This window comes from Stenella coeruleoalba (genome assembly GCF_951394435.1).
Source record: "Stenella coeruleoalba genome assembly, chromosome: 15".
NCBI lineage: Eukaryota > Metazoa > Chordata > Mammalia > Artiodactyla > Delphinidae > Stenella > Stenella coeruleoalba.
In genome coordinates this window covers 22,574,148-22,597,343 of record NC_137161.1, presented here as the reverse complement: position 1 = coordinate 22,597,343, position 23,196 = coordinate 22,574,148, and the positions used below count along the sequence as shown (strand labels likewise).

At 50.5% G+C, this 23,196-nt stretch overlaps 1 protein-coding gene across 2 annotated transcripts; it reads right to left on the bottom strand.

Annotated features, from left to right (window-relative positions):
• Positions 1-110: 110 nt before the first annotated feature.
• SLA2 (Src like adaptor 2) lies at positions 111-20,157 on the bottom strand. Of its 2 annotated transcripts, XM_079944292.1 has the most exons (7): positions 19,681-20,157; positions 15,610-15,709; positions 15,135-15,221; positions 13,320-13,423; positions 2,428-2,577; positions 1,551-1,683; positions 111-1,155 (listed from the first exon to the last, which is right to left on the bottom strand). In XM_079944292.1, exons 1-7 carry the CDS (start codon positions 19,769-19,771, stop codon positions 990-992), a joined length of 831 nt encoding a protein of 276 aa, XP_079800418.1. In that variant the 5' UTR covers positions 19,772-20,157; the 3' UTR covers positions 111-989. The 2 variants fall into 2 exon arrangements, with proteins under 2 accessions (XP_079800418.1, XP_079800419.1); XM_079944293.1 differs by lacking the exon at positions 111-1,155 and having other exon boundaries at positions 1,417-1,648.
• Between the last annotated feature and the right edge of the window lie 3,039 nt (positions 20,158-23,196).

Below are 23,196 nucleotides of genomic sequence, written 5' to 3'. Positions count from 1 at the left end.
ATACCTGGTAAAGCCTTTCCCACCTCACCTCTAGCCTCAGAACCCAATAGGAGCAATAGAGGTGGTGCCCTCCCATCCCCTTCCCTCTTCCCCCTTCCCTTTTCCTCCTCTCCCTGCTCCCTTAACAGCTCTATCCAGGCTTCTTTCCCTTAATGTGCAGCAGGGAAGTCAAGGGCTGGAGTTGGTGTAGGCTGTGGCCTTGACTTTGTGGAGGGAGGGCTTACCGCCTGATGCCCTGGCTCAGCACTGAGAGACGTGACTGAGCTCACTGCGGTGTGCTAGGCTCGGGTGGTGTCTTTTGCATTTGGCTACAAGACGGCAAGGCTGTTGTAGCCAAGAAAGCTTAGCCAGGTTCAAACGATGAGCCACAAGATGAAAGATCTGAGAGCTAGGACTGTCCAGAGAAGGGGCTTAATGGGGACGTGGAGGACCTGGACGGTCAGAGGTCCTGCTCTTTGCCGTGGCGGTCAGGTGGAAGCTGGAGAGCCCAGGTTCTGCTGCCGTCTAAGCCACCCATCCCCTCTTCTTCCTGTCCCTTCTAGGCCGTAGTTCTACCTTCTGAGGTGTGGTGGCATTCTGAATGAGACTGGTCAGTTTTCCTTAAATGATTATTTTTTTCTCCTTGACGCTAGTGGGCGTTCTCTGCCTTGTGCGAGTGGTTGTGGGGATGTAGAATGAGACTCGACTCGACAGGCAGAGGGAGGAAGGTGGTACTGGGACTCCCAAACTCGGGAACTGGCTGGGTCACACCGAGGACATCTAGTCTCTCTGGAGTCCTGGCCCTGTTCTTAACTGGTCTTTACTTGAACTAGAGGCTGTAGGTCGGGTCATGGCACTGGGAGGAGGTTAGGTGACTTCTTAGGGCTGAGAGAGGAAGGAACAGAGGATAGAGGTGGGACTCTGGCTGTGCCTCTGTGTCCCAGCCCTCCCCTCACTCTGCACAGTCTTTGCCTCTGGGGTGCTCAGTCAGGCTGAGCTGAGTTGGGGTTCTAGGTGCTGCAGCCTTGGTTCCCCTTTCGGTCTCTGCTTTGGGCCTTGGCATCGTCCAAGGAGATGTCATAAGTCAGGCTGATGTAGGAGCTCAGGGCCTCCCGGAGTCCCTCACTGAGGGGGGACTCCTCCCCTGTGGCAGATGCTTCAGAGAACAAGAGAGAGCTGTGGAGAGGAGGAAAGAGTTGCATCAGGGAGCCTCACCCTCCTCCATGCACCTACCACATGGTTCCCTGTTCTCAAAACCTGCTGAAAAACTCACAGTGGTTCCCTGTTCCTAGTCAGATCAAACTCCCCTTCACTTCACTCTCTGTTGTACCCCATCTTGTCTGACCTTCCATCCTGGCCACCTCGGTGCCCAGGCAAGCCCCATATCCATGCCCACTTTGGCCTCCCTGCTAGTCCCCGCAGCAGACCTGCTGAGCCTGGGCTGGCCTGAGTTCAGTCAACGCTTATTGGCTCCCAGGTGTCCCTGAAGGTGACAAGCCCATTCTGGGTTCCCAGGGGTGGGTCCTTCTAAGTCTCCTTTGTTCTGCCTTCATGTTCCAGGGGCTTCTCACCTGTCCAGCTCTTTCCAATTGAGTGGTGTCCTCTGCACAGTCACAGGTAGAGGTATGGACTTGCCAGGGGGTGGGCCGGCCCTCCGCAGGGCACAGGGCTCCTTGAGTAGGCAGCAGATGTCATCCGCCAGCTCTGAGGAAGAGACCTAGACCCTTGACATGGCTGGCCCCAGCCCTGCCTTCCTCCCCAACAACTCCACCCTCACCCTGACAGCTTTCCACACTTGGCAGGTGGGAGCATGAGCCCCAGGCTATTAATCTGGAAGCTGACATGCAGTCAAAGGTCATTCTGGGCTAGGTTTCGGGAGACTTAATTTACCGTGTGATTTCGGGTAAGTTGATGGACCTCTTTGAGCCCCAGTTTCTGGTTAGAAAAGCGCTTTGGAAAGAAGAAAGCTAAGGGATGATCAGTCTCTACTTGTTCTGTCAGTGTCTGCTGCATGGAATGACTGTCCTGAAATCCCCCGATCAGTCTTCCCAGTAGCAGTCTTTCCTCTCTGCTTCTCTGACTCTCTGCTGTAGTGGCTGCAGTGCCTGTTACAGAACAGGCACCAGAAAATGCTGAGAATCAACTGAATTCCACAATAGCAACAGCTCTGGGCCTTGTTCCTGTGGAGAGAACTGTGCCAGCCATTGGGGACTTTGACTCAGAACCACAGTTGTGGGTGAGGCACTGGCCTGCACTAACACGGGACACCTCCGTGGCTCTGTTGGCACGAGATGAACTTGGGGCTTCCGGGCTGTGTTTCTTGGCACAGGGACTGGCATGGAGAGAGGGGAGGTCCCTCTTCTGCCTAGATATTCTCCAGCAGGCAAACTATCTTCCCCACAGACCCACATCCCAGTCTGCTCTCATGGAGGTAGGGGATGGCCATACCAGAGTAATGGTCCACCAGGGCCTGGAGTGAGGGGAAGGTGAGGCGTGGTGAGATGTACAGCCAGCCATTGTCAAGGCGTTGGATCTTGTAGTGTCTGATCCGGTCCCAGGATGCAGGGCGGCTGAGGCGGACCGACAGGGAGTAACAGCCTGAGAAGGAAAGGGTCCGGGGTGGGATTAAGGCCATGCTGGGACCAAGCCCAGCCCAGGATGGGAGAAGGAAGACATGAAATGGCCACAGAGAGTGAGCACTGGGCCCAAACGAGGGAAGGGGGAAGGGAAGGACAGAGATTTGCTCTCTTGCTTATAAATGACAACACACTTATCATAGCTAGGGCTCTCGTGAGGAGGAAACAAGGTCATGCACACAGGGCTCAGAACAGGGCCTGCCACAGTTTAAGTGAGCATTAAGTGTTGGCTGTTACTATACTCAAGTGGGCAGAAGTGTTAGGATGTGAAAATGTGTCAGTAGATGTCAGCAGGGATGTGGAGAAAGGAATTCTTACCCTGCTGGTGGAAAGATAAATTGTATAAGCCACTTTGGAAACAGTTGGCATTAACTAGTCGAGTTGAACATGCTCATACCTCACAACCCAGCCGTTCCATCCCAGCATGATGCCTTGCAAATACATGAACAAAAGTATTCACAGCAGCATTGTTCGGAAAAGCCCAAAAACTGCAAACAGCCCATATGGACTCGAGAGAATGGTAGATTCTAGACTGTAACACTATTCAGCAGTAAAAGTTAATAACCACTACACACATAAGCATAGATAAATGTTTAAAATAATGAGCAGAAAACAGCAAGTCACAGAAGCATACATTCAGTATGATTCTATTTAAATAAAGTTCAGAGGCAGCCAAGACTACTGCATAGGGATGCATGTATGGCAAAACTATGAAGAAGGGACTTCCCTGGTGGCACAATGGTTAAGAATCTGCCTTCCAATGCGGGGGAAGCGGGTTCAGTCCCTGGTCAGGGAACTAGATCCCACATGCATGCCACAACTAAGAGTTTGCATGCCACAGCTAAGGAGCACATGTGCCGCAACTAAAAGGAACTGGTGAGCTGCAACTAAGGAGCCCACCTGCCGCAACTAAGGAACCCACCTGCCGCAACTAAGACCTGGCACAACCAGGAAAAGAAAAAACCATGAAGAAAAGTAACTGATTAACACAGTGAAGCAGGCAAAGGGCTTCAAAGGGACTGTTGCACAATTTCTTAAGCTGGTAAGTGGGCATATGGATGTTGGTTTTATTATTAGTCTTTTTTTTTTTTGGCTGTGCCACACGGCATTTGGGATCTTAGTTCCCCAACCAGGGATCAAACCCACACTCCCTGCAGTGAAAGCACAGAGTCTTAACCACTTGGACTGCCAGGGAAGTCCCTGTTATTAGTCTTAAACCTATACATGAATATTATATTCACTGATGCAAGTGACAGAATTTTTCCAGTTTTTAGTTGTTTCTTTTTTTTGGCCGAGCTGCGTGGCTTGTGGGATCTCAGTTCCCAGACCAGGATTGAACCCGGACCTCGGTAGTGAAAGCCCAGAATCCTAACCACTAGGCCACCAGGGAACTCCCTGTTTTAGTTTTTAAAATCAACTTTATTGAGGTATAATTTATATAAAATAAAATGCATATGTTTAAAGTGTACAGTTTGATAGGTTTCAACAAAAATTTTAATTTAAAAAAAGGATAACTGGGGGCTTCTCTGGTGGCGCAGTGGTTGAGAGTCCGCCTGCCGATGCAGGGGACGCGGGTTCGTGCCCTGGTCCGGGAGGATCCCACATGCCACGGAGCGGCTGGGCCCGTGGGCCATGGCCGCTGAGCCTGCGCGTCCGGAGCCTGTGCTCCGCAGCGGGAGAGGCCACAAGAGTGAGAGGCCCACTTACCGCAAAAAAAAAAAAAAAAAAAAAAAAAAAAAGATAACTGGCTAGAAGAGGAAAAGCACATGGTTGAAAATGAATAGAGAGAAAAGACTATATAAAATCATAACTATATAACTATATAAAATCAGGCCTCCAGCAGTAGTTTTCAGCAGATGAGGTTGCATACGAGTGCTCTTCATAACTGTAAAGTGGGATTCATTTCTTAACACTTCATCAAAGCCAAATGGGAAGAGGGTGCTTAGTGGAATAACAGTAATAACCTATTATTACTATCTAATTACTTAAAGCTATCTGTAGCTTTCATTTATTGAGTGCTTACTATGCACTTTTTATATGGACTATCTCGTCTAATTCTCATAACCACCCTGTGAGGTAGGTACAGTTATCCCCAGTTTACAGATGAGAAAACTGGCACAGAGAACCTGGAGGAAGAGCCAGTGACCCTGTCACTTAACCTTTCCCTGTGGAATGCCAACAAAATGCAGGAGTGACTTTCCCAAACCACAGGCAGTGCTCAGTTTTAGGAAGCTTTTACTATGAGGAAGGGGTCTAAATACTCCGTTAAAAGGCAGAGATTTTCAAACTGTATTTTAAAAAGCAAGACCCAACTACATGATAAACACACTTTGAATATTAAAACACAGGCTAAAAGTAAAAAATATGTATCATGCACACATTAATCTTAGGAAAACTGGAGTGATAATATCAGAAAAGTAGAACTCAAGACCAAGGGTATTACCAGAGATAAGAGGATATCCTGAATTTGTATGCACCCAGTTACAGAGTTTCAAAATATAGAAGCAAAGCCAACAGTATTAACAGAAAAAATAGATGTCCATAATTATAATTGGAGATTTCAACACTCCTCTCTTAGTACTTGATAGGATAGAAAATCAACAGGCATATAGAAGAGTTGAACAATGCAGTCAGCCCATTTGACTTAATTAACAAACCTTGGGCCCAACAAGAGCACATGGAATACTCAAGGCAGACTATAGACTAGGCCGTAAAAACAGAAATGTAAAAGGATTGAAAATAATTAAAGGTATGTTTTCTGACCACACAGAATTATGAATTAATAACAAAAAGACATATGGAAAATCCCCAGATGCTTGGAAATAACCCAGGGATCAAAGAAGAAATCATAAGTAAAATTAGAAAATATTTTTAACTAAATAAATAAATTTGTGAGCTCAGCTAAATCAGGACTTAAAGGTATATTTTTAGCTTTAAATCTTACACTTGAAGAAAAGAAGGCATAAAATAAAGTTTCTACTTTAAAAAGCTAGAAAAAGAATAAATTTAAGTGGAAGGAAATAAAAATAAATAGAAGACAATGAAGAAAAATCAAATGCTGATTCTTTGAAAAGGTTGATAAAATTGATAAAGCTCAAACTAGACTGATGAAAGAAAAAGAGAAACACCACACACACACACAAATTACCAACATCAGGAATGAAGAGGGGACATCGCTATAGATCCTACACACATTAAAAGGATAAGGGCATACTGTGAACAACTTCATGCCAATAAATTCTACAACTTAGATGAAATGGACAAATTCCTTAAAAGACACAAATTACCAAAACTGACACAAGAAATAGAAAATTTGAATAGACCCATATCTATTGCAGAAATTGAATTCATAATTTTAAAACTTCCTAAAAAAAAAAAAAAAAACTTCCTGGAAAGATAACTCTGGGTCCAGATGGCTTCACTAGTGAGTTCTATCAAACATTTAAAGAAGAAATAACATCAATTTTATACAAACTCTTTAAGAAAATAGAGAAGATAACATTTCCCCACCCATTTTATGAGGCCAGCAATTAACTTGCTAAAAAAAACAGACAAAAACATTATGAGAAAACTATAGACCAATATACCTCATATATGTAGACACAAAAAATCTTTTAACACACTGTTAGCAAATTGAATCCAGCAATGTATAAAAAAGATAATACATTATAACTAAATTGGCTTTATCCCAGGAAAACAAGTTGATTTAAAAATTGAACGTCAGTGTTAACTCACTAAATTAGTAGAATAGAGGAGAAAAAGCATGATCACCTGCAGAAATGTAGAAAAATTTGACAACATTCAACACGCATCATGATTTTTAAAAAACGAAGAAAAAGAAAACTACAAATAGAGGGTGTAATAATTTCCTATTGCTGCTATAACAAATTACCATATATATAGTGGTTTAAAACAACAAAAAATGTGTTATCTTACAATTCTGGGGGTCATAAATCTAAAACAGATTTCACTAAACTAAAATCAAGGTATCAGCAGGCCTGTACTTCTTCTGCAGGCTCTAGAGGAATGTCTGTTTCTTTGCCTCTTCAGTTTCTAGAAGCCCCCAGCATTCCTTAGCTCATGGCCCCTTACTCCATCTTCAAAGCCAGCAGCATAGCATCTTCCAATCTCTCAAACTCTTACCCTCTTGCCTCCATCTTATAAAGACCCTTGTGATTTCATTGGGCTCATCTGGATAATCCACGATAAACTTCCTATCTCAAAATCCTTAATCATGTCTACGAACTCTCTTTTGCAATATAAGGTAAGTCATATTCACATGTTTCAGGGATTAGGACCTGGACATCGTCTGGGGGGGCTAGTCTGCCTACCACAGAAGGGTACTTCCTCTTAACCTGACATAGAGCATCTGTGAAAAATCTATAAGTAACATCATACTTAATGGGAAAGACTGAATTTTTCCTTCTTAGAACAAAGCAAGAATGTTCTTACCACTTTACTTGTTATACTAGAGGTCCAGTGCAGTAAGGCAAGGAAAAAAAAAGGTATATGAATTGGAAAATAAGTAGTTAAATTATAGTTATAGATAACGTGTGATCATAGATGTAGAAAATCCTAAGGAACCCACAAAAAAGCAATGAGAACTAATAAGTGAATTTAGCAAGGCTACAGGATACAAAGTCAATATACTTTGAGAAGTATGGAGTAAGGTCCTTGCTTCCTTTTCGTTGTTTTCTACCTGACTCTGGAGACCCCTTGACTCTGTACCTTTAAGAAGAATCTCTTCTGGAGCTGTGCTGTGACCCTGAAAAAGCTCTGTGGTTGGGAAAGGGATACATATCTGAAACTAGGCCCTGGAAGCCAACCAACCCGCTGAACTAAGTGACCAAGTCCCTCTTTGGGGCCTGGTTCTCCAGCCACCCCACCCTGGCCACTGTCATCACAGTTACTAGAACCAGGAGGGATCCTCACAGCTACACTGAGGATCTGACTGGTCGACTCAGAGATAATAAGCAAGCTCTGTCAAGCCCATGTGGGGTTGTCTACCCCGCTGTGGGGACAGGTCACCTACCAAGGCCACCTTTGACTGCCCTGTGTGCCTGCTATCCTGCTGTTCCTTCTCACTGCTGCTCAGCCAGCCCCAGATATCTATGGCTGGCTCCCAGTTCCAGGACGTCTTTTTTTTTTTTTTTTTGTGGTACGCGGGCCTCTCACTGCTGTGGCCTCTCCTGTTACGGAGCACAGGCTCCAGACGCGCAGGCTCAGCGGCCATGGCTTAGGGGCCCAGCCGCTCCGCGGCATGTGGGATCTTCCCGGACCGGGGCACGAACCCGTGTCCCCTGCATCGGCAGGCGGACTCTCAACCACTGCGCCACCAGGGAAGCCCTCCAGGACGTCTTTTAAACTCGGACTCCCTGGTTTCATATCTCACCCAGAGTCACACACTATAACACCCCTACATCCTATAACCCTACCTGTGTCTCTAAGACACATTAGTTGACCTCTCAGATCTGTTTCTTCCTTTCTAAAGGGGGATAATAATTGTCCCCGCCTCAACAGATTGCCACAAAGATCCAGGTGGTAAAGTAGGTGAAGCATTTAGCAGTGTCTGGCGCATAGCAAGCACCCAGTGCCCCTTAGCAGTTCTCTGGTTCTTTATTCACGCTGTTCCCTTTATATGGAACACTCTTCCACCTGCGTAACCGCCAGCCTTCCTTTTACAACTCAGTTCCTACTCAGGCAACTCCTCTCCAGAACACCTTCTCTGCCTGGTAGAAACCCCAGCTCTAGGCTTGCCCAGACACAAGTGCTAGCACCAAAGGTCCTATTCTCCCATCGTCTGTCCCTCAACACTACCCCACCCCACCATATAACCAACTGTGAGCCTCACAAGGGATCGTCCTAATTTATCTGCCCACCATCTTCCCATCTCCGAAAACAGCAGCGCAATCCATTCATTACTAAGCTCCTAACCCCGGCATCATCCCTGGCAGCTTCCACTCTCCCTCACCTCCCATCCAGCCCCACAGAAAACCCTACTGGCTACATTCAGAACATATCCGGAATCTAACCACTTCTTATTAGCCTGCAACAACTTCCCATGTGGCTCCCCACTTCCGCCTCATCCCCTGCCAAATCCTCTCTTTGCAACTTAGAGGGATCAGATCATGTCACTCCCCTGCTTAGAACCCTCCCTGTCAACACTTAAAATAAATCTGAAGCTCTCACCCTGGAAAGGCCTCGCACGACCTGACTTCCGGTGACCTTGGATCTGCTCCAGGCACACCTGCCTCCTGCTGAGGATGCACCTGTTGTTTACTCTGTTCCTTTGAACTGTCGCTTTATTGTTTCTTTGTGGCACTTGCCATGATCAGTTGCTCAATTACTGTTTGTTCACTATGCACGTTGCCAACTAGATTGTGGGCAGGGATTTTGCTGTTTTTTTAACCTCTTTATTGGTGCTTTTTATATTGTTGAATCCCCAGCACTTAGAACAGTGGCTGGCACAGAGTCACCATGCAATATTTATTTGTTGAATGAATTACTGAGTCTCTGTGATAAACACTGGACACGGCCATGATACAAGCAGACTTGAGGAGTCCTTGCCACCATATGCACTCCTACCGCTGTGAGCACAGATGGTGTTGGGGGTCAGTCTACCCTACCCCAGCTCTTCATCCTCTCTCCTCCCCTCAACGTACATACATGCACTCATTTACTCATCCATTTATACAGTAAACATCTGTTGAACACTTACTACAAGCTGGCACTGCACTAGCCCCAGACACAGGTAATCAGATCTTCATACTCTGGGGAAAGAAATACTGTCCCTCAGCACATCCCTCAGCCAGAATTTTCCTTTATGGTCCTCATCTCAAATATTTAGTTCCCCTGCTGTTAGACCACATACCCTGACTTTGTTTTAAGAAATAAGTTTATTGCAGCTACAGAAGAGGTCTTTTCAGGATGCTGTGGGAGTTGAGAGCAAAGAGTGACAAATAACCTGGGGAAATGGCATTGCAATGGGTCGAGAAGGATCAGTGTGAGTTGGCCAAGTGGAGGACTGGAGGGAGGGCTTTCCAGGCCCTGAGGGAGGCTCATGTGCAGGGATGGAGCAGTGGAAAGAACAAGGTGTGTTCATTCAAGGAGTGTTCTGGTGGGCAGTGGGCCAGAGGCAGGCTGTGGGAAGGAATGGTAGGAGCTAAGGCTGGGTGCAGGCCCTGGAGGGAGACCCACTGGGAAAAAGGCAAGGAAAGTATGAGGTCCCGGATTCCAGAAAGCTCCAGCAGGCTTAGCCAGTGTCACACCCTGGCCTGCAGTGACCTAAGGAGCCATGTTCTCCCAGGTGTTCTGATGATGATGCCGGGAGGAGGGGAGGGGTCCACAGTGGTGTGAGGGAGCACGTTAAAACCTGTTTGGGGGACGTAGGTCTAGCAGGACCCTCTGAACTTCTTCTGAGACCTCTAAGAAGCTGATAGCCTCGAGAATGCTGCACCTTGGACCCTTGACTGTCTGAAGCCTGAGGGCAGGAAATACAACTTATCAGGCCTGACTCAGAGGAGATGCTTTTAAGTGCTTCTCGGCTGACAGAATCACAGAGATGAGTCCCTCAGGGGCAGGAAGCGTGTCTTGCTCATCAGTCTCTCTTGCAATGCTCAACACAGTACAGACACATAGTAGGACAGTAGGAAGGCAAGAGGGTGACGCTCTAGGGGTCTGGCGCTGGCGCTGACCTCTGGAGCAGTCCTGGGACCTCCACAAACTCGTTGTGCCCCTTCTCACACCAAGGTTTTCGGCCTGACTTGGGCCCTGCCATGGCTCCCCCCAGGCCTAGAACACAACCAGGTATGCCAGAGGGACTCTGGGGAAGATGGGGGGTCTTCCCCTCCCCCTCCAGACTCTTGAGTAGTGTTCTTGGGAGCTCAGTGGCCCCAGGCCTTCCGCCTTGGTCCACCCACAGGCTCAAAGCCCCTACAGAATTCCCTTCCCACAGGTACGTCTCGATCTTGGGCCAAAGAAGAGCTGATCCTGATATCACTCACTCACTTGGTCAACAGTTAATTACCGTTATATATGACAAGATGCATTAGGTAAACATGAAAAACATTGTCTCTCATTACTTAATTTTGGGTTCCCTAGACTGGAACTGTGTTTTCAAACTTAAAAAAACATGAGATCCATCCAGAGAGCTTGTGAAGGAAGCAGATTTCTGACCTCTGTACCCAGCAGTCTGATTGGGCAGGTCTGCGGCGGGGCCTAAGAGTGCATCAGCAAGACGATCCCCTGACAATCCCTGTACACTCAAGTCTGAGAACCACCATCCTGTGGCGTCACTCGGGCCCGTACAGATTTAGTGTCAAACTTTTTTTGACCACAAACCACATATGAAATTTTACAGTGACCCAGAACACACTTAAAATTATCGAAAACAAAAAGTTTGGTGAAGCAATATTTTCCCCAGCCCCAGTGATGCATCCTAATGTTTTCAGCTGTATTTCACTTTCAACGCTCCCTGGTCCAGATCCACTAAACCAATGGGTTTCAACCTTGGCTACACATCAGAATCACCTGGGGGGCTCTTGTAGCTTCCAGGGCCCAGGCCACACCCCTGACCAATTAAATCAGAAACTCTGGGGGTGGGGTGCAGCCATCAGTAATTTATAAATCTCCCCCAGATGATTCCAACACACAGCCAAGGTCTAGATCAGTGGTTCTTAAAGCTGGACCAGTTCTTTGTTTTAACAAACCCTCCAGGTGTTCTGATGCCCACCCAGGTTTGAGACCCACTGGTCTATAACCACTGAACCAAACTGATTTCTTGGCCCACAAATGGGTTGTAACCTGCAGCTTAACAGACACTCTCCAAAAGGAAGCCCAGGATGAGAGATTAGAAATTAGTATTGGGAAATTGCCTTTCCTGCAGAATTGGCAAATTCTTCCTTTTTCGATAATGAGAGCTGCATTCTGATCTATCCCTTTTTGGTGTTGCTATGGGGAACCTCAGAGTCAAATCTAACCTTAATCCCAGCAATTCTGTGGATCCTTAAACATCCTATGGATTCTTTACACCTTGAACTTACGCAGTGCCGAGTATCAATTATGTCTCAATAAAACTGCAAGGAAAAAAAAAAGATCCCATGGATTCTTATCTGCTTTCTCCTTTATTTCTCCACCAGTTCCTCTTGTATATGGGCCTTCTTGGAAAAGGGGCTCAGAGAGGCAATAAGTTTCGGTCACTATGCTCTTGGGGTTGAACCAGGCCAGAGAAGGGGTGTGGGAGGGGCAGCTGAGCACGGAGCACTTCCTGTGGCTTCTCACACTCACTGGGGCCCGGTCTACAGTGCCCCCGCCCCCAACAGCACCGCTATGGTTTCCTGTTTGTAGCTGTTGCACTTGAGCCAGCCCCCCACCCTGGCCTGCCTATGGGTGTATGTGAGAGATGCTGGCGCTGCCTGGAAAACAGTAGGAGGGGCTGGGGAGAGGTCAACCCAGGGGGCTCCCAAAGGAAGGGAAGGAGAGGCAAAGACACGCACTGGAAGGGGCCCCAGGAGGGAGACTGAGTAGAGAGCAAAGGACCCTGATGACGCATCAAAGTGAGTTCAGTTAAGGGAAGCACAGGCAGCCCGTCCTCACTCCTGAACAGCTTCTCCCTAGTCTGCCCCTGTGCTTGTAATGCTACCATTACTGTCACAGGTGGGCCTCTCTTGGGTGTCTGAAGTGCGATGAACCTCAGCGGGGTTTGAATCCCAGCTCTGCACTTATTAGCTGTGTCTCCCCAGGCAACTCATTTCTCTTCCCCAAAATCTCCAGTTCCTCATCTGTAAAATGGGGACACTGGAAGTACAATCCCCACAGGGTTGTTTGAAGGCATTTACAGAGCCTAACATAAACGAGGGCACTGCCACTCCTTCAACGTCCCTCTCTGTCCCTGCTGTTAGGGACTCAGGGCAGCTCAGAGAGAAGCAGGGGCATCAGAGACAGACTCGACTTCGTGTTTTGTTTGCACCTGGGGTGGGAGAAGTCCCATATGAACGTGCGGTGCGACATGTCCCTATCCCTCTGTGGGCCTCTGTTTCCCCATCTGCACAGCACAGAAAGGAAGATCATGAGGTGACTCCTAGTGGGTTTTCTGGCTCCGACTGGCTGGTGACCCAAAGCACAGAGACCTTGTCAAGAGATCAGGGTCATGCTGTGTCTTGGGGAGGGAGAAATCATTGCTGGTCAAGGCAGAGAAGTCCTGTGACTATACTCGGTTACGAGTCCTGGTTGCTAAAGTGTTGGCCGAGCTGGATCCCTCCCGTGGGCAATTCACACCACTTTTAGAAATGCAGGTTATTGGCCCCATTGTTTTTTTTTGTTTGTTTTTTTTTTTTGCAGTACGCGGGCCTCTCACTGTTGTGGCCTCTCCCGTTGCGGAGCACAGGCTCCGGACGTGCAGGCTCAGCGGCCATGGCTCACGGGCCCAGCCGCTCCGTGGCATGTGGGATCTTCCCGGACCGGGGCACGAACCCGTGTCCCCTGCATCGGCAGGCGGACTCTCAACCACTGCGCCACCAGGGAAGCCCTGCCCCATTGTTGATAGGCTCTCACAGCAGCAACATGTGGTCAGTCAGCCAGACTGCCTGACTCCAAGGCCAGGTCTCCAGCCCTCCACATGTGGCCTCCTACCTCTACCCCCAAGTCACATCACACCTGGCTCTTGGCATGAAAGGGAAAAGCCCATGGCAGGCTGAGCTTACCCACCTCTCCTGCTCTGGCTCTCCCGGATGAGGAAGGCCCCTCCTGGGTTTCCAGGCAGCAGCAGAAGTTCCTCAGCTTTCTCCCGGCTCAGGCCCTCATATAACCACCTGGGGGTGGGGAGATGAGCAGAGAGAGGGTTGGGGGTCAGCCTGGGGGTGGGTGGCCCAAGACTCTACTGGAACCTCTCTTCCCTCTGTGGGCCTCAGACTTCCAAACGTCCCATGAAGAGCTGGCCTCAGGTCTCTCAGGGCCCCCAGCTTTGTCCTTGACCTCCGAGGCCCCTGGAGCCAGGACCATCTCATGGGGCCAGCCCCAGCCTTTTCTAACTGAAGAGCTCATTCCCAAGTGGTCAGGGTCTGGGGGCAGGTGAAGTGATCCCAGACCCTCTCCTCTCACTGCCCAGTTCCTCCAGCACCCCTACACCATCCACTCACCTGTCTAAGCCTTCACCTCTCCAAGAATTGCCTCTTTTTAATTTTAGTAAATATTTTATTTCAACAGTTTAAAGTTTAACTTTGTAGCCAAAAGGTATGCAGGTGAACATTTACTCATTATCACTGAAATCTAACTTCCACTGTAGCTTATTCATGAGTAGAAAGTTTGGAACTAGAATGTTCAAGACATTCTAAAATTTTGGAAAAAATCACGTAGCCCATCAACAGCCACACGTGCCTCTTCCAATGCTGGGATTGTTGATAATTCTGAGCCCACACCTTCCTTTTCTCTCTTCACTTAATCCCTCACCTATGTGTGTCCATGAAGGACTTCACTGCAGTGAGAAGTTCAAGGAGTTGTGCAGGCATGTTTTGGTTTACAGTCCATCAGCTTCTTACTGTCCCCAGAGTCATGTCCGGGGGTCCCAGGCAAAGCCTCCAGAAGCCAACTTGATAGAAATGGTTGCCTCCCTGTCATTTTGTGAAATGCCAGAGTCAGGGTTGAGTTGATTCCAAGTAAATAACATAGAGAAGCTGTGATTCTCTTGGGGCCAGCAGCAAACTGAGCCTAGTTTTATAGTAAATAAAATACATCATTCATACGATCTATGAAAATCGAGGCTATAAATGAAGCGCAGGCAAGGAAAGGGGACTCTTGGAGGTAGTCGGTGTTTCCTCTGTTTAAACTTCACGCCAGGCTGTGGAGGCAAAACCCTGCCCCGCAGGCCCAGACCGCTGGGAGACGCGAGCTGATTCTATGATGTGTCCACATGTCTCGGGATCCTATGTTGCTTCAGAGCCAGACACACCACGAGCTTCAGAAAGGAAGGCCATCCAGTGTGGGAGCCGTGCTTCTCCTCAGAACTGAAGCGTGGCTGTCACAGCACACAGTGACATGTGCCCCGCTCCAGGTTATTCACTGCCTTTCTCTCTCGACATAGAATTTGCTCTGGAGTCAGTCTGTCACTTACTCTGGGCAAGGGATGGCTCACACTCTTTGAGAGACCCTGCGTCCCCGAGTCCAGCCCTCCTGAGGAAGTGCCTCTTGGAAGGGCAGCCCGAGGAGGCTCTCTGGGGACATTTACGCAGGCTGTCCCCACCTCCTGCAAGTCCCTTCCAGCATTCTCCACCACCAGATTCCCGGCCACGCTCCAAAGCCCAGGTGCCACGTCTCCATGAGGCCTTGCCAAGTCCTCTCCTCTGGGCTCCATGTCTCACAGGCTGATCTAAGAGTCAGTCGTCAGCTCCTCTGGAGGGCAGGGTCTGGGCCTGACTTTCCCCTGACCCCAGCTTTGCTCAGCATAAGACTGGGCGTGAAGAACTACACTTGTGGGAGGAGGAAGCAGGAAGCTCCCCAGAGGCAGGGCCTGGGGTGTGAACTCACCCATGGGAGATTTTGGCCACGTGGATGCTGGGGCAGATGTACTCTCTGCCTGAGATGTCCGACAGCACCGTCCACCAGTCTCCATCCCTGGAGAGAGAAGGGCGAGGGGACCCCTCTCAGAAGGGCCAAGGCCCTGGGCACCGCTCATTTGGGATTCACAAGGACCCTCCAGGGTAGGTCCTGTGGCCACCCATCCCACCTGAGTTTCCCAGGTTTCCTTGCACCAGCCAGTCTGGGTACCTCCTGGGCAGTGAATGGCCGGATTCAGGGCCCCCCTGCAAGGCCCTGCGCACCCACTGCTTTTCCCTACAGGTGTGTCAAGCTGCCTAAAATCCCACCATTACAGTGCTGTGTGAGCTCAGCACAGAAGTCCATGCTCTTTTCCCCTGGAAGGGGTCCCTCCTCCCACTAATGCATCTTCGGGGATCGGGGGAGGGGAGAGAGCACCCCACCCCGTGCCCTCAGGGGGACTTACTCAGAGATGATGGTCAATGGCTCCCCCAGTCTCAGAGACAGCTCTGCCTGCTCGCCTACTGGGAAACTGCCCAAGGCCACAGCTTTGGCCTTGCTCCTCTCTGGATGGAGGGACAGAGATGGTCACCCTCTGGCCAGACATGAGCTCCAGTGGAGGCTGGGCTCCCACCATCAATCCTCCCACGGGCACCCTAGGGCGGCATGTCTGCTGGGATCCTGGGATGGCAACCTGGAATCTGATGCTTTTCCATAGGGCTCTGCAGAGCCCTGGGGGTGCCCAGACATCTCTTGGGGGCCCCTCGGGGAAAGGATTGGTGTGGCAAGAGGAGCCAGGGGCTCCTGGCTACAATCCCATTTTTATACAGATCATCACAGGAGATTCTGATAAAGGAATTCAGCAAGCTTAAAGCCGACAGCTCTAAGCAGGTATCAGCCTGGATCTCTGAGCTCAGCTTCTGAAAGGCACCGATGAGGTGGCCACCAGATGGACTAGCTTTGAGGGGCTGGGAGGCGGCCATGGGAGGGGGAGGGCTCCAGGAGGGGCCCAGGAAATCACTGACCTGGACGGGCTTTGTAACTCTGGAGTGCCGTGCACGTGGGCAGAGTGGCTCTCCCGTGACCTCTGTCCAGAGCGACAGGCGTAGGTCTGTGCTGCCCCCTCAGAAGAGGTGCAGCCCCAGGGCCCACTGGGACAGGCCTGGCCCAGAGCAGACGCCCAGCAGGAATGTGTGTCTCAGTCAAGTGTCCTGGTCACACACCTGCCACCTCTTCCTGAGCACCTGCTCTGTGTCAGGGCCTGACGGGTGCTGTATGTGTCACCTCCATTCAGCCCCATTGCACAGCAAGGCAACCGAGGCTCCACGCGGCAGTCTGCCAGGGAGGGCGGGCACAGCTCCTACGCCACATCACCCTGTCCCTGTCCTCCCACGGGCCCAGGGCCGGGGGACTGGGCTGGACAGCAGCAGCACGTCTCTGAAAGGCCCAGACTCCCCAGGAGGCTGGCGTTCAGAGAGGGAGTCACAGAGACAGGACACCAAGCCGCCGCACCCCACCCTCAGGACTGGTCCTGAGCACCTGGTGGCCTTGAGGCCCAATTCTGAGGTTGGACAGCAGGCGGCAAGCGGCTCCCTGAGCACAGAATGCTCATCCCCTCGTCCCCAGCTCCGGGACCAGCCTGCCCCGACCACCTAGACCTCCTGATGCCTGTCCAGGCCTACTTGTCCTGAAAACACACGGGCTGCAGGGCGCCCTTCACCCACCCCCCAGCGCCCTCCCTTCTCTTCCTCCTACCCCATCTCAGTAGGGGTCTCTGCGTTAGGCTATGAGAAGCAGTGAGGTCAGCAAGAAAGGTTTATGCGCCTCACAGATGCTCCTCAGAGGCTGAGAGGCCTCTGTGAGGCCCTCTAGACAGAGCTGGGGCCCCAGGAAGTGAGGGAGGGAGAGCAGAGGACAGACAAGGACCCAGGGGACGGGTGGGGCAGACACAGAGCTGGACACTATGCGGGCTGAGGGCCTCTGGGACATGGGCAGAATGAGACTGTGATTCTGGAAATGGACCAGTTCCTACATGTCCTCCCAGACACACATGGAGACCCCCGTGGTGACCCCAGACAGGAGCTCCTCAGAACGTAGGGCCTGGCCATCCCTTGGTGCAGGGAAATGCCTGCCTGATGCCCGAATACACGGTACAAGTAAGTCTGGGGAGGGTGTCCTCTGACAAGAACAGAGCCAGGTGGCCAGAAGGGCCCCTCCCCCTCCTGGAAGCCCTGGCCTTGCACCCCAGGAGCCACTGAGCTGCACATGCTGTCCCCCTGATGGGTCCCCTCCGGCGGCTGAGTCACCTTCATCCTTCACTCCTTGGATGAAACGTCTCTTCCCTGATGAGCCCCTCAGCACACACTCTTGGTCAGAGTCCCTTAAAACACTGTCATCAAAATCTAACACAGTTGTAATTGATTATTGGTTTAGCACCTGTCTCTGAGGTTTGACTGTCCCTGAACACAGGGACTGTGTCCGTCTTGTCCACTACTGTGTCCCCCGGTCCTGGCACAAGGCCTGGCATGGGGTAGAACCTTCGTAGATTTTGGATGGATGCAAGGCTGATGGACAAAGGAGTTGCCCAGAATCCACGCTCTTGCTGGGACCAGGGGTAGAAGTACTGAGAGAAGCCCATTCGTCCCCTGGAGACCCTGACAGAGAGGGGAACACAGTGCCCCTCAGTTCCCACAGGCAAGGAGGGCCCCAGGACACCTGCCGGGGGGTCACCCCCTCAGCATCCTGGGCATGACTCAGAGCAGCCTCGGGGCCGCTGCCTGTGGCTAGATTCAGAGGAAATGAGGTGAGGGTCTGTGTGGTTTCCAGATCTCTTCCTGCAGGGCCTGCTGGGCCCCAGGCTCTCGGCGCACACTGTGTGGCTAGAAGGAGGCAACTGCCTCCCCAGCAGGAGTCTACAGGGTCCAGGGTGCCGATCGATGACCAAGGGGGCTAGGGGAGGCTGCTGTTAAAGAGAGGAGCAGGATATTGGGGCTTTCCTGGCCGTCCAGTAGTTAAGACTCCACGCTTCCAACACGGGGCTGCGGGTTCGATCCTGGGTCGGGGAACTAAGATCCCACGTGCTGTGCAGCACGGCCAAAAAGAAAAAAATTAATAAAAAATAAGAGTATTTAAGAAAAAGAAAGGTGGATATTGGGGATGGGGGCTGAGGAGCAGAAAGGAAGCCCCAGCCATTACAGAGGACTTTTCAGTTTTGGGGAGAGCCTGCCAAACACAGATACCCAGTGTGGCTCTGCAGTCTTCTGTTAACTGTGTGTCTGTGTCCTTCCTCCTAGAAGTGCTGCTTGGTTTAGAGTAATCTTGTTATCTCTGATGGCTGATTTTATGCGGTAACATGGCTAGCCCACAGTACCCAGATATTTGGTCAAACACCAGTCTAGATGTTGTTGTGACACTATTTTTGAGACTAGATTAACATTTAAATCAGTAGACTTTGACTAAAGCAGATTACCCTTCACAATGTGAGTGGGCCTTATCCAGTCAGTTGAAGATTTTAAGAGAAAAAGGCTGAGGTCCTTTGAGGAAGGGAGAATTCTGCCTCCAGACTCCACTGTGGAATTCTGCAGCATCAACTCTTCCCTGGGTCTCCAGCCCTCTGGCCTGCACTGCAGACTTCAGACTGGCCACCCCACAGCTGCGTGAGCCAATTTCTTAAAATAAATTCTCTCTTACACACGCGCACACACACATTCTACTGGTTCTGTCTCTCTGGGGAACCCTGACAAATACATTATCGAAACCAAATCAGAATGTGATTTGAGAAAGGATTTGTGGGCTGTTTCAGGGAACAAGAAACAAACTGGGGCTGTAGCTCTGACATCAAAGTACTAGATATTGCAGGATACTTTGATTGTCTAATCGTCCTAAAAACTGGCATTTTTTAGTCAGGACTGCCTCAGAAAACCACAATTACAGGTTCAGCCCTTGCGTTGCATGAACTCATTTTTTCCAATCATCACAGCTCTGTTTTGCTTCAAGTATTTCACAGCACCTCTCAGGATAAGAGCATTTCTGCCCAGTCGGACTTTCTGCGATAATGGAAATCTCCTATAATTGTATTGCCCAGTAAGGTAGCCACTAGCTTCAAACGGCTGGAGAGCACTTAAAATATGGCTGGTGTTACTGAGGAGCTGAATATTTAATTTCATTTTAATTAACTTCAGTTTAAACTGAAATAGCTACATAAGGCTAGTGGCTATCGTAATGGACGGTGCAGCTTTGGAGAGCTATGGATGTGGGTTGGTCTTAGGGTTGCAGCTCAGGCTCTGGATAAACTGGTTTAGGAGGAGGGAAGCCATGGGAGATGCCTGGGGGACCATCACACGCTCCTGGTTAGTTCTGGTCACTCTCACATTTTCTAGTTTATCTGGTTTAATGTTCTGACCACTAACATGTAAGCTTCCTAAGAGCAGGGATCCCGGCTGTGTGGTTCATGGGGAGGGCCTGGTATACAGCAGGTCCTCATTGATACTTGAGGCTGCTCAGGAAGGGCCTGGTTGCCCCGGGGCCCTCGGCCTACCTGCTTGCATGGGCTCAGGCCCCTGGCCTTGCACACACGGGCTCAGGCTTGGGCTTGGAAGGGCTTTCCCCCTGCTGGGCTGACTTCCCATCGTTCCTCAGCAGAACACTCAGAAGTGCATCACCAAGAGAAATCTGAAAGAGATGCTGTGATGGGGACAGACAGAGCCATGGCTCCCAGCCTGGTGCCCTGACACCCTCCCTCCCCAGCTCAGCCCTGCTGACCTCCTTGCTGACACAAGCAAATGAGATCCCTCCCATCAGGACCAGGTTCCAGCCCCTCCACCAGACGGTTAAGGCTTTCTGCAAACCGGACCCTGTTTTCTTTGCCTCCCATCTCTGCTACACTGTAGCCGTGCTCCATTCTTTGTTCCTGGGCCTTTGCGTGTGTGAAGCCCCCTCCCATTACTGGAAGACCCTTTTTCCACTTCGGGCCTGTCTGGATCCCACCCTTCTCCAGGAAGCTTTCCCTGAATCCCCCAGCCCTAGCTGATCATTCCTATGTCTACTCAGAACCACTGCCTGACCTGGGATCACATTCTGCCACTGGGTGGCAGGGGCCAGTGACAGGACAGAGTTCACTCCAGGCACACCAGGACCCACGGCTAGGTGGGCAAGGGGAATCTGAGGGGGCTTGGGAGCTGGCTGGCATGCCTCACGCGCTAAGGTGACACTGAGCACACTGTTACTGGTGTCACAGGGCAAAGTAAGATGCCTGGGAGACTGTATGACATAGTGATGACTTGCAAGCCTTTACAGGATTGGTTGTCGAACCACTTCCCTCTCTTTGTCTCCATTTCCCCATCTGAAAAATGGGGATAATGATACCCACCATACGGGTCTGAGAGAGAACGCATGTGAAGAGCCAGGTCAGGGCCTGCTTTTCCTTTTTCACGCTCCGAGTGGCACTTCCCCCGAGGCCATGCCTGGGGACCTTCCCTCTTCTCCCTCTCGGGGCTCCCTGTTGTGCTCTACCCAAGTTTTAATTATTCACATACTTGGGTGCTTGTTTAATGAGCCATTATTCTATAGCTTGTTGAGAACAAGGACCTCTCTGCCCATTTCCTCAGCATTTTCACCCACGGAAGGCACTTGATACACATTATCTAAATGGACGAAGTGATTATTAGCTCTTTGGACAGGTGTCTTATCCTTAGAATAATTTAAATTCCCAGGTTTCCAGGGTAATGCCGATTTTTTCAAACACTATACGTATTAAGATGTTGTAGGGAGATGGTTTCATTCTTTCAGACCGTTTTCAGTCTCTTCGTTAGAGACAAGGCATAATTATACCAGTTTAGGGACAGAGCAGGCTCCATCCTTGCCTTTGACCCTTTTCCCACACCTAGGTGAGGACGGGTGTCCGTCATGATGGAGGAGTGACTCCCATGGCCTCACGGGCCTTCCTGTCTGAGGAGCAAGGATCCGGCCCTGGAGAATGGAACAGCTGTCTGTAGTCTCGTGCCATCCACATGCGGATGACGGCATGTTTGCTCCTGCCTCCCGGGGGAGTTCCGTATTCACGGGACAGGAGAGCTCTTTAACACAAAACAGGCCCACCATTAGGGAATGGCTCCCGGCAGCCGCTTCCTGCTCCGACTTTGGGATCCTGAAGGCTTGGCAGCCCGAGATGGCGCTGCTGCCTCCTGGGGTCCCTGCTTCCCTCAATGCCAAGGCACCCCTTCAGGCCGGGTTTTCAATAGTTCTTTCCCCTTGGGTATGGGGCACATGCTCTGTGCTTAACTATGCAGACAGGGGTCCCAAAAATCCCTGGGAGAGATCATTCCTGGGGAGCACGAGTGATTCAGACCAACCAAGCTCGAGCTGTGTGACCTCAGGCAAAGCGTGTAACTTCTCTGAGTCTCACTGGTGAATCTGGGATAATACTGACTCGAAGGGGTTGTGAGGAGAAGCTGAGGGGCCTGGCACGGAGTGTGTGCTCAGTAGAGGTTAGTCTCCTTTCCCCTGCTTCAGCAAGACAGTCACCAACCACAATGAACCCAGAGACTTCTCCCCGCTGCAGGTGGCGCCGGGGGCTGGGCCCGAGAGGCAGGAGAACCCTGCAGTCAGGCCGGCAGAGCCCCCAGCACTCTGCCAGCTCCCTTCACCTGGTCCCGTCAATGTCAGGAGGCCTTCTAGGGGCAAAGTGAAGACCGTGGGTGGGCAGACCTAGAAGGGGGGGATAGTACTGGCCCCAACTTTTAAGAATCTGATCATAATTGTCTAAGTATCTGAACAACTTACTACATGTTAGGTAGGCACTTTCTAGGGGACCCAGGCATGGGCGGAAGCGAAGAATTAAAGGCAGCCGCGGTCAGCACGTGGAACATTTGGTGTTTTGACCACGGTACTTGACCCTTTGAGAGGTCGGCAGGGTTTGAATGCCATTCAAAACAAGGCCCGGGGCCCAGGGAGAGCAACCTCGTGCTCACTGTTCGTAGCGGGTTAGTGCACAGCTGGATCTACAATCCGCGTCTTTTGTGTTTTTCTGAAGATAATTTTCTGCAGATAATTTCTCTGTGGCGGCGTAAGTGATAAATTTGGATTGAGCTGAAAGGAGACCTCCCTCCCTTTCAACTGAGAAAGATCACCCTTTTAAGAAGAATTGTAGACTCTAGAGCTGAACGTGTCTTCAGAAGTTATAATCTAGACTCCTCTTATCCACTGACGCTCTGTCCCAACCGTAAAGCCCACTCCCAGTCTTGAGGGGACCATCCTTCCTCACAGTCCCAAGGCCGTCGGAAAACAAAAAGCAAGCATACTTACTGTTTTCCTGTCATCAGAGGCTTGGGGCAGGGGCTCGGCTAAGACGCATGCTTTAGCTGAAGAGGTTAGGGCTTTGGGGGGCCCCTTCTGGAAGTCGGCCAATGTCCTTCGTCCTAGGTCACCCGGGACCCTCTCAGCCTTGGAGTCTTCAGGGAGAGGCTCTCGATATTGCTTTGGGGAGCTTGGCATCTGCCTGTGGTCAGCAGTCTGTACCCCAGGGATGGGAAAGGAGCCCCACCTCCAACTGGCTGGCCCTCCCAAGCACAGCCAGGCCAGGAAGCAGGCCCAGGGCTCTTCAAGCTCTGTCACAGGGTCCTTGGGGCTCCCAGCTCACATCTGCAGGCTCTGTGGTTCTCACAACCACCCGTTTCCTCTGACGGCATCACAGACCGTCGAGGAGCCACCTTCCCCAAGTTCCGGTTTATGGGGGAGAAGCAGCTGCCTCGTCATGATCCTGGAGGGAGAGGTTTCTCTCTGACTGTGTGGCTTGGTCTGATCCAAGGAACACAGAACCAAGCTAAATGAGCAGGAGTTTCCCATGCTTACCTGGTCTATTATAATCACCTGAGGGGCCTGTTAGTATGATTCCTGGGATTCCCCCACGTCTTCCGAATCCAAGTCACCAGAGGAGCAGCCCCAACATTTGAATCTTAAACACTCCAAGAGATTCCTTTGACTGGCAAGTATGGGAAGCGCTGCCTTGGAGTGTCCCAACCTTTAATGTGTATAGGAATCCCCTGGGGATCTGGTT

What these genes read in the sequence shown, in the direction of transcription:
- SLA2 (XM_079944292.1), bottom strand. Translation starts at nt 19,771, where the DNA reads ATGGGAAGTCAGCCCAGCAGGGGGAAAGCCCTTCCAAGCCCAAGCCTG. An exon ending in GCCTGAGCCCATGCAAGCAG is followed by an intron (nt 15,710 to 19,680) that starts GTAGGCCGAGGG and finishes CCCTCCATCCAG; the next exon opens with AGAGGAGCAAGGCCAAAGCT. An exon ending in CCATTGACCATCATCTCTGA is followed by an intron (nt 15,222 to 15,609) that starts GTAAGTCCCCCT and finishes TTCTCTCTCCAG; the next exon opens with GGATGGAGACTGGTGGACGG.